The 11,105-nt window shown below is 30.4% G+C and overlaps 1 protein-coding gene across 1 annotated transcript; it reads right to left on the minus strand.

Moving 5' to 3' along the window:
• Window positions 1-82: 82 nt before the first annotated feature.
• NEUTE1DRAFT_149910 (uncharacterized protein) lies at window positions 83-1,702 on the minus strand (the record flags this gene model as incomplete). Its single annotated transcript, XM_009857701.1, has 2 exons — window positions 83-240; window positions 1,597-1,702. The coding sequence occupies 2 exons, from the start codon at window positions 1,700-1,702 to the stop codon at window positions 83-85; spliced, it is 264 nt and encodes an 87-aa protein (XP_009856003.1).
• Window positions 1,703-11,105: the final 9,403 nt, after the last annotated feature.

Genomic DNA, 11,105 nt, shown 5'->3' on the forward strand with positions numbered 1-11,105 from the left:
GGGGGGGGGGGGGAAACAAATAACAAAAGTAAAGGAACAAAAAAGAGGCCGAAATATATGCATGAAAGGAAGCGCAATGCACCTACCCGGGACCGTCTGTGGTAATGATGGGCTTCAACCCGTCCTTCTTCCTCTTGTTATTCGTACTGTTGCTGCTGTTTTTGTTCAGATTGCCGTTGGAGGCAGTCGCCGCGGGGGATAAAGCTGCTTGAGCCGAGGTTTGCGCCGTACTGTCTTTGGCTTGTTGCGATCCGTTCATTGTTGGTATGTAGAAGGCAGGCTATCTATCGTACACGGGCCGGAGCGCGGTATGAAGACGAAGTCGTGATCGGTTGGTGGTGAGGAAATACAGCGGCTGGAGTGCGCGAACTTGCAAAAGTTGTTGTCGTTAATAGTGAAGACAGGAGTCGGAAGGAGAGGTTGATGGCTGTGGGGAAGGCCCAAAATGCGATGCGACGGCGGCAGTAGTGGAGTGCAAAAAGGTCTCAAAATCTCACTGCCCTGCCTCTGACAAGTCCCATGTTAGCTCCTGATGCCTTGGGGCATTGGGTCATCAAAACAGGTTCAGGTGACGAAACGCGACTGATTCGTCGCCCAGTAACATGGCATAGAAGGGTGCAACAAGTTGATGGGGCAACGGAGGAAGATCGAGGCCGCCGACTGTCGCCTGAGCTCGTTGTGTGTCGTGCGCATCGATATCCAAACCCAAGTGAACCGAATTCGCTGCGGCAATCGAGTGTGTTGTTTGCGCCAGTGAGCGTTCGTCGCCGGTCCTTCATCTGATGCTCCCCCCTGGCTAGTAACGAAGATGCTGGATGCGTTTGGACGGATCGCGCAGTGGCGGATTTTCAGGCCAAGAAACGTGAAGCATCAAAAGCACGCCGCGCCTGTGATTGCAAATCCGCGCCATGCAATAACGATAGCTTATGACTAACCTGGAGAGAAATGCCCGTGGTCTTCTTGTTGTTCTAGAAGTGTAACGCAATCGCTGGTACTGGCAGTATGCGGGCGAGAATCGAACCAAACAAATGACAATGCCGGTATGGATACTGTAATGGGTTGCTGTCGTTGTTCAAAACACCAGTTGGGCGGGGGTTCTAAGGGCCTAAAGATTGGGCAAGGGTCTTGGGCTCGTGATAAGGAAATAAGAGGTGATCGTTATGCTTTGGTCGCAAGTTTAGTAGGTGTCGGGTGGTTCGCCAGTGGGATCGCGAGAATCCCTCGTGTCTGTCGAGTTACTCACAATGAGAAGTGGAAGAAAGAAGTCGAACGAAAAAAAAAAAAAAAAGAGAGAGAGCTTGATTTCGCGCGCGACTTGACAAGGACGGGATGGACGTCATCTATCTAGTAATAGCCGCTGCGGACTGCAGTGCCGCCGTAAGACGGGAAATGTGCCTTGCCTTGCACGTTACGATCACCTTTCTCGCTGCCTTACATATCGATGTATGTACTTGCTATAGCAGGGTGGTTGGTTGTTGCAACAGGAAGAAAGTGGAAGAGTTCGTTTGATTTCGACGTCGGGTGTCCGCAACCAACTGCTTCAAACCGCTGCGATACGTACTCTTGGTATAAATACGGTACAGTATTGTAGCGTACAATGTGCCGGGAGGGGCTGAACAGTGGTAAGGTAGAAACTACTAGTACTTGGTCGGCGGGGTATCACGGGTTGGAAGGTGCCCTTGGGTATAAGTCGCAAAGACATCGCTCGATACCTTAGTGCTGATGCAAGATAGGATATGCGATACAGTCCAGTCCTCGAGATGTCCAACCAACATGCTGAATCAGAGAATAGAAGCAGTATCAAAGACGTTTTTTTATCGTACTCAGTCAAAGACACACAGAAATAAGAAAATAAAAGAGAAAAGGTATGATCTCGTCTCCAATACTTAGGATTGCGACGGGGTGAGAAGAAAGAAGTGTAAAAAAAATGTGCCATGCCTAGAGGTATGGGATGCCCAACAGGGTTGGCAGGTAGGGTAATCCAACTTGATCTCCGTGGAAGGGGCCCGAGGGGTTCTTCGCCAGGGGCTGTGCGCGCGCAATTAGTCCCCCATACTACCTAGCCCCAGCCAATCCATCTCTTTATATCGTCGCAACAGTATTAGGTATCCGGAAGATAAGATGAGACGTACCTTTTGAATCCACCTACGCCAAGCGTAGGTCAGACTTACGTACGCTAGCGCGTGCGTAAGGCGTAATATAACTATTCTCGTACACTAACTACTACAAAGGGTTAAGATCTAAAAATCTAGCCTTTTCTATCTTTAGTAGCATATAACACGTTTATTTTATCTTTGCATTCTTAAAAATTTTCGTACGGTGGACGGACGTATTGGGTAATAAGGAAGATAAGATAAGGGTAGTAATAAGAGATAAGGATGAAATAAGGGTAGTAATAAAGGATAAAGATAAGATTTTGAAAAAGATAAGAGGTGGAAAGAGTTTAGTAAAGTTAGTATAGGAGGAGTATATAGATAAGATGAGTAATAACGTTTTTTATTGGCTGTGGTGTAGTGGTTAATATATTGGCTGCTTGGTGTTGAGGTTGTAGGTTCGATTTATGTTATAGTTTCTTTTTTTTTCTTTTTTTTTAAGAAACTTAGACTTTTATTATTTTAGAGCTATATATATATATAATATTATTATATTATCTTTTCGTATACTTTTTTTTTACTAAAATATATAAAATATAATAAAGAAAGTTATATAAGTACGTATTTAAATTATATTAATAATAATAAGAAATAGTTTTAGAAGTTTTTATAAAAATACTTTTCTTTTTAAGTTTTATTTATTTTTAATTTTAATTACTTAGTTTTACTAATAAGTATTAAGAAAGTTCCTAATATTTTATATATTTATTTTTACTATTTAAATATATAAATTAACTTTTATATTATATATATATTAACTAACTTAATTGAAAGAAACTACTTTACCTACCTTATATTTAAATTAACTATTATACTACTTATATATATATATAAAAAGTTAGCTAACTTGGCTGAGAGAAAGTGCTTTACCTACCCTGTATTTAAATTAACTATTATACTACTTATATATATAAGAAAAGTTGGCTAACTTAGCTAAGAGAAAGTGTCTTACCTACCCTGCATTTAAATTAACTATTATACTACTTATATATATATAAGAAAAGTTGGCCAACTTGGCCGAGAGAAAGTGTCTTACCTACCCTATATTTAAATTAACTATTATACTACTTATATATATAAGAAAAGTTAGCCAACTTGGCTAAGAGAAAGTATTTTACCTACTCTACATTCAAATTAACTATTATACTACTTATATATATAAGAAAAGTTAACCAACTTGGCCGAGAGAAAGTGTTTTACCTACCCTATATTTAAATTAATTATTATACTACTTATATATATAAGAAAAGTTGGCTAACTTGGCCGAAAGAAAGTATTTTACCTACCCTATATTCAAATTAACTATTATACTACTACTACGGTATTACGGGGAGTTGAAACTGTAGTTACTATACTACTTTATAACGGATTTGTTACTAACGGATTCGTTTTGAGAGAAGAATCCGGTAGGTGACGGATTCGTTAAAGGGATTAATACGTAGTAAATTCGTTACTAAGTAATAAATTCGTTTTAAGGAATTACAATTAATTATAACCTAGGATTTGTATTAATAAATAGTATTACTAAGTAAGAACTTCTAATTATAAATAATAATTAATTGAAGGAAGAATTTGTCTTAAGGGAGATAGATCCATTTTTAACTATTTTAATTACTTAGAGTTATATTAGTGCCTAATTATATTAATTATAGTATAGTTAAACGTTAATATATTTTAGTCTAATTATTAACTGTATTATAATATTTCCCGGGGTATTAGGAGATAATTAACAGTCAGTTAGATTAATTTATTTAATTAGGTATATATACGCTAGAAGTATCTTTAATCTAAAGCCGGAATCGTTACTCCCCTTCAAATTACTAAGTATTTTATTATACCCAATAATCTACTTCTATCCTACTATACTCAACTCTCGAGATTGCTTAATATAATCCTACCTTAATTATTAATTTAATTAAGTAAATATTCTAGTACACTATTAATTAATTATATCAGTATTTAAATACTGTATTTTCTATAGCGTAGTATCTATTTAGTATAACTTATACCCGACCTACTATTACCGATAGTTCTGAAACTGCTACGACCCCGACGGGAAGTAATAAATTAATTAACGCCGGCCGGATTATTAGATTGGCGATATTTATATTATTATTAACCTACGGAAGGAGAATTAATAGCCGGGGATATAGTTTCCTAATCTATTTCTTCCTTAGAATCCGGGCCTATAACTATAATTATACAGATTAAATAATATCCTCCTCTCATATTAAGCGTCGAAATATTGTAGATTGTAGGGTTATTTAATTTATCCATTATAATAGTAAATAATAATAATATATCGAACCGGACTTTATAAGTAAAATTAATAATAGGGGTAATATAAAATAATTAGGCCTCTAAACCCTTTATAATAATAGCGAAATTACGTACGTAATTGGTTAATACCTCTATACTTAATTCTTTAACGAAATCTTCGAAGCGGTGTAAATAGGTATTAATATACTCTAAATACTAAATTTAATTATTAAGTATTTTCTCTTCGAGTTTATTTATTTTTTAGCGGAATTTCTATTCCTATATTCGCTCCTACGACTCTTAAATACGAGCGGTAGATCCATTAAAGTCTAATAGATTTATTTTAATTAAATATAAATAGTAGAAATAATTTAAAATTCTAATAAATTATTTAATTAAAGTATTAGACGCGTTTACTATTCGGTAAGCTAGGATTTATACGTAGGGAGGTAGGAACTTTTCCTATCCTCCGTCGTTGCTATTAAAGTGGAATAAATGTAAATATTTATCTTTTTAATAATTAGTAATTTAAAGTAGAATGCCTTATTATTATAGTAAATCGCCTTAATATAATCGACTTCAGTATAAAAAGTAATAAACTCTCGTTTACCTTCATTGAAGAATTCCTATATAATTCCTTTATAATAATATACTAATACTCCCAATTCAATTTAGAACCGTTTACTTACAATATAATAATTAATAATATTATTACCTTCGACGTTAATAGGCCTTACCTTAATTATTCGCTCGGTATCTTCGTCTTTAAAGACTTCTAAGTTTATATTATTAATATAATTAAATTCGTTATAGAAGAGTTTGTTTTAAATATATTCGTTATTATAAGTAATAATAAGAACTTTTATAATATCCTAGTTATTATTAGTAAAAATCGGTTAACCGTCCTATATTATAATAATAGCTCCGAATAGAGGGGCGAGGGCCGAATAGTAAATAAATTTATTCCGCTCGCCCTTAAAAGCTATAATCTTTATACTCTCTCTCAAATATTGTAAAAGATTATATAGGATAAAGCGCTATACCGTAGGGTTTATTCAAATAATATCGATATTTCGTTCATATAATACAATTTAAGGGCCCGTAAAGGTTTAAATTTATTAACTATTAAAATACTAAACCTACTAACTATTATTAATACCCTTCGGGTTAAATATTATATTATATTTAAATTTATATATAGAAATAGGGGTAAAGTCTATTTCTTAGAAAATAATAGCGGGTAATAAATCGATTATTATGTTTGTACCGGCGATTAAAGAGAAGAGAATAGTATTTACTTTTATAATTTTACTATCCTTTTTTAATATGAAACTTAAGGTAATTTTTAAGTATAGGGTCTAATACTTACGGGTTAATAAATACCGAATTATTTAAGAGGCTTCGTCTAATTCCTAATTATAGGGCTATAATTTAAATTTATGGAAACGTAGGATCCTAAACATCCTCTACTATTGAATTTATCTTCTAAGGGAGTATTCGACTTAGGCCTAAGCTTAGTAGCGAACGAAATAATAGAAATATTTAGCCTACTTTCGGTATAGTATAATAAAGGTTAAAATAAAGTTAATAACTTAGTATAATAATTAGACAATTAAATTATTGCCGAATACTACTAATATATACTTATCTATAGTATTTTTAATATAAATATTATAATTGAAAATAATTCGGTTTTTATCGTCTTTAATTACGTTTGGTATTTTATAGTGTGTAGCGTCTAATATTTCTTTATTTTATTATACTATATTAGCTATAAAGTTTTGGCCGATACTATTAGTAAAATCGAACGAATCCGTTGTAGCGATGCGGATCAGGCGTTATTTGTACGGATTAAATATTAAATTTACTATTATAAAGATTAATTAAATATATTTGCACTGTAAATAAATTAATTTCAGTTAGATTTAATATACTTAAATTAGGGAAGGAAAAGAAAGACGAGAGATAACGAACTAAATAATAATGATTTAAGTTTTATTATAGGGTCTTATTCAAGTGTTTAAAATAGACGAATAATGAAAGAATAATGATAGAAAAATAAAAGAATAATTGATAAAGAATAGTAAACTATAAATTCCTTGGTTTAAAAAGAGATAATATTGGTAGTGTTCGTAGGCAATAAAATTAAAAAAGTAGTAGCTATTAAAGGAAAAAAGGGAAAGGAAAACACTAAAATAGAAAACTTTATACGGTAAGGAAAATAAATAAACGGTAGAATAAATAAAGGAAAAGTATATTAGGGCCCGTACGGCGCCCTTTACTAGTAATGTAATAAGTGGCGAATTCGTTTAATTTTAAGTATAAGTAATGAATCTATTATTAATTAAAGGGTTAACGAATTTATTCTATTTCTATAGGCGGTAAATATAAATTACGCTCCTTCTATTAAACCCTTCTCCTTTATTTAAATTAGTAATATAATAATTATATTAATCCGTAGGACTATTTTAATTAATATTTATTCCGGCGGAATATATTTAAATTATTCTCTCTCCTTTTATTAATTAATAAGGAACCTTCTCTTATATTCTCGTACTATCTTTTTATTAAAGTTTATTAATACTAAGCGTTTTAACTATTGTATATTTATTTTTAAAATATTCTTTTATATAACTAAGAATTTAATTACTTTACCTCTATATTTATAGACTTTTATATAATAGTTAATAATCCTTCCTAGGACGAATAGCACCTAATTATTTAATTCTATTTTGGTAAAAGGATCTTCCTACCTTTAAAAAGAATCCGGTCCTTTAGCTGTTTTATATAATTAAATTACTAATACAATATAATAGAATTGTAAATCCTTCAGGAAGTCTAATTTGTAAACGAAATACCTAACCTTTTTAATAATATAATATAAACTTAATTTTAATACTAACTATTTCTACTTCGGCTTCCTAAGTAATTTATATTTATTATTAAAATAAATATAAATTATATCCCCGACTTCGAAATATATTAGAATATACTTTATATTATACCGCTACTTTACTACTATACTTACCTTATCGATTAATTCAGCCGCCTCTTCCTAATACCCTAATTTAAATACCTATAGAGCCGCTATACTAAGAGGAGTACCTTTATTTAAAAGGCTTATAAGGATATCTAATATCGACCGAAGTTTGAACTTATATACTATTTTATTAGGGTTTATTCCTAACGTAGTATATAATAAATTATTAAATTAGTATTGGATAGTAGGTAAAATGTTAATCTATAGCTAATTAGAAATAGTATAATAGAAACGAATAGCGGTTTTAATAATCTAATTAATATATTTAGATTATCTATTAATTTAGGGATAAAATACTGTAGAGTAGAGTAATTTAATCCTATAGGTAGAAAAAATCTCCCTCTATATTTTAAATATAAATTTTATATCGCAATTATTAATAATCCTCTACAGAATACCCCAATTAGTAAAGTTCTAAACTCGCAATTTCACTATTACTTAATCCTTAGCTATATATATAGAATAACTAGTTATTAGTAAGACCTTCTTATTAAACTTATATATATCGGTATTTATAGTATTTTATAACGGATATTTAAATAGCGCCTAAAAAGTCCCCTAAACCTCTATAATAGGTATATTAGTTATAAAGTCTATAGTTATAATATAGAAGGGTTATAGTAAGGAGCGAATAAATTAAAACTTTCCTAAAATTAATTGATAATTAATTTAATATTTTTAATATATTCGGTAATAATTAACGTATAGTTTAACTTTCTATATTTTACAATAAAAATAAATATAATTAAATTTAGCTATTATATAATTAATCCTAATATATTACTTCTTATTATATATTAATACTAGGACTTCGGGTATATAATTTAAAGGAAGGTAAATCCTCTTCTCGTTATTAAAATTAATATAAAAGAAAATATCGTTATAAAATTCAAACGGGCCGGCTAATAAGTAGCTCCTATAATTTATATACTTTAATACCGAATTTAGTAAGGGTACCGAATTCGCCGTCGATTAAACTGTAACGTACAATATATTAATAATCTTCTAGTAGTGTAGATCCGTCTTATAGCCTTTTATAATCTTAGTTTTAAACTTTTAAATTAGTATAAGTACTATAAAATAAAAATCTAGCGCCGCTAATTCCGCCCAATTCGTCTATATATCCTCTAATTAATCTATATTATTATAATTAGTATAGTAATTAAATTCTATTAAGAACCATAATAATATATTAAGTACAACGTTTAGTAGTCCCGGAATATAGAAAACGTTTAACTGAAATTGTAATACTTAATTCGTTGTATTAGTTAATTTAAAATTAATTTTAGCTAAATCTATAGTAATTAGGAACGTATACTTTAAAATTCCTTTAATTAGTAAATAGTCTATTAAAATAGTAATTAAATACTTGTTAAATTAAACTATTTTCCGCTATTTCTTTAACGTTTAAATTACAATTATAATTTCAATTTCTATAGAATTGTAATATTTTTCGGTAGGAATCGTCCTTCGAAAAATAAAGGCGATCAAACGAATTTATTTAATAGGAATATTATATTTAAATATATCTTCGCCGTTCTATTTATTTATAAATTAGAAAGCTATTGTACCGAATCCCTACTTATAAACGTCGGTCTTAAAGAAGAGCGGCTATAAGTAATTATAGTATTAGAATTTAATTTAATTAAATAAATCGGCTTATATAATTTCGAAGGACCTTCGCTCTTCCTTAATAGGGATAAATTTAATTTTAATAGTATAAACCTTACAAACGTTCTTAAATATTCCTATAAGCAACTCTCCTAATTCTCGCCCTTATTTAAATAATTCGGTTTTATAGTATTTAAATAGAGTATTTTTAATTTAGAACTAAACTATATTGGACCGAAGCTATTCTACTATATTAATATAAGTTTCTAATATTTCTAAAGTCTCAAGGAACTTAATTTATTTAAAAGTAATAATATAATTATTAATACGGCTAATCCCTTCTCTATTTACTATATAACCGAATAATTTTATTAACGGATACCCTACGAACGATTTATTAGTTCTAATATAAATATAATATTTATCGATAATATTTAATACTATTCGAAGGTAATTAAAATACTCTTCGGCCGTCTTACTAAATATAATAATATTATTAATATACATATAAATAAAGTACCGATACTCGAAAAAACAACGATTTATAAAGTGCTAGGCAAACGCCGGAGTATTCTTAAAACCTATTAAGATTACATTAGACTATTTAAACCCGCGGGGGCTAATAATTACTATACAATCCTTATACTTAGAATATATAGGCAGCTCATAAAAGAAGCCTAAAGTATTAAAAATAGAAAAAATAATACAACCGACTATATTATTTATAATATCCTACTAATTAGAGAGAAGATATATATTTAGAATGGTAATTTTATTTAATAGTTAGAGATTGGAGATAATTCGCCCTTTATCCCCTTTAGTACTCTTATATTATATAATAAAAATAGAATATACTAGGGGCGTTAATTAATTTATAAAGCTTATCCTAACCTAAATATATAACCGATCGTATATTTTATTAAAGAAAGTACAATCTTTATATCTTAATAAATAGATATAGACCTACTGCCTTTAATTTTGCTAGCCCTCAACTAAATTAATATATATCTTTTCGTCTTCGGTTATTAGGATTACTCTTTAATTGCGGAAAATATTATATCTATTTACTAATTTAATAAATTTCTTAATAAAGTCCGGCGAGTTATAATATATATTAACCCTTCGTATTAATTTCACTTTAAGGATATTATTAAGCTTATTTAAACCTTATACTAGCAATTTAAATAATTCTAATTTCCGAGGGGGAATTAGCGTATTTAGGTCCGCTTTATTAGTTAGTATCGCCGTCTACCGGTCTTCTTCGTTAAAAAATATAATATATTAGTCTAAAGTAAATCCTACCTCAATAGCGGGTATAAAATAGTTAAGATTATAATTATTTACTAATATACTGAATTCGTCTCCTACATAATTATAAATATATCCAACGGTCTTATAAACTTTAATAATAATAGGCTATATAATTGTTAGGACGTAGGAGGAAGGTAGGCTAAAGTGACTACAGTCGTAGCCACACGTAGAGGACGGTAAATTAGGGGTTAATTCAAAGATGTATTAATAACTACCGATTATAAAGAACGAAGCTCCTTCGAACCTCTTTTATATTAATACAAACTCTACTCCGTTGTAGTTAATAATTAGAAAATTCTATACTAACGTATTGTTATAATGCAACGCCGGATTATCCTTCCTGCGACCCTATTTCGTTAAATACTTTAATACTATTAGGCTAAAGATTAATTAAACGAAAGAGGGTATTAGTTATTATAATATTTTTGGGCTAGAATTTAAGTAAATAAAATAGTATATTAGTATTATAGCGCTATAATATCCCTTCCCCGGCGGTTACCCCTTAGTATCTTAATACAACCCCCCCCCCCCCTTATAAATTCCGTCCTTAGAACTTTTATAGCAATAGTAAACGTCGGTTAGCGTAGCGCTTCTAAGTAAAAGTTTAATAAAACGTAAGAGAACGTTGGTTGGTATAATACTTTTAGGCAAAAGTTTAATAAAACGCTAAAGAACGTTAGTTAGTATAATACTTCTAGGTAGAAGCTTAGTAAAGTAATAGAAAATATTAG

Source organism: Neurospora tetrasperma (assembly GCF_000213175.1).
Source record: "Neurospora tetrasperma FGSC 2508 unplaced genomic scaffold NEUTE1scaffold_81, whole genome shotgun sequence".
Classification (NCBI taxonomy): domain Eukaryota; kingdom Fungi; phylum Ascomycota; class Sordariomycetes; order Sordariales; family Sordariaceae; genus Neurospora; species Neurospora tetrasperma.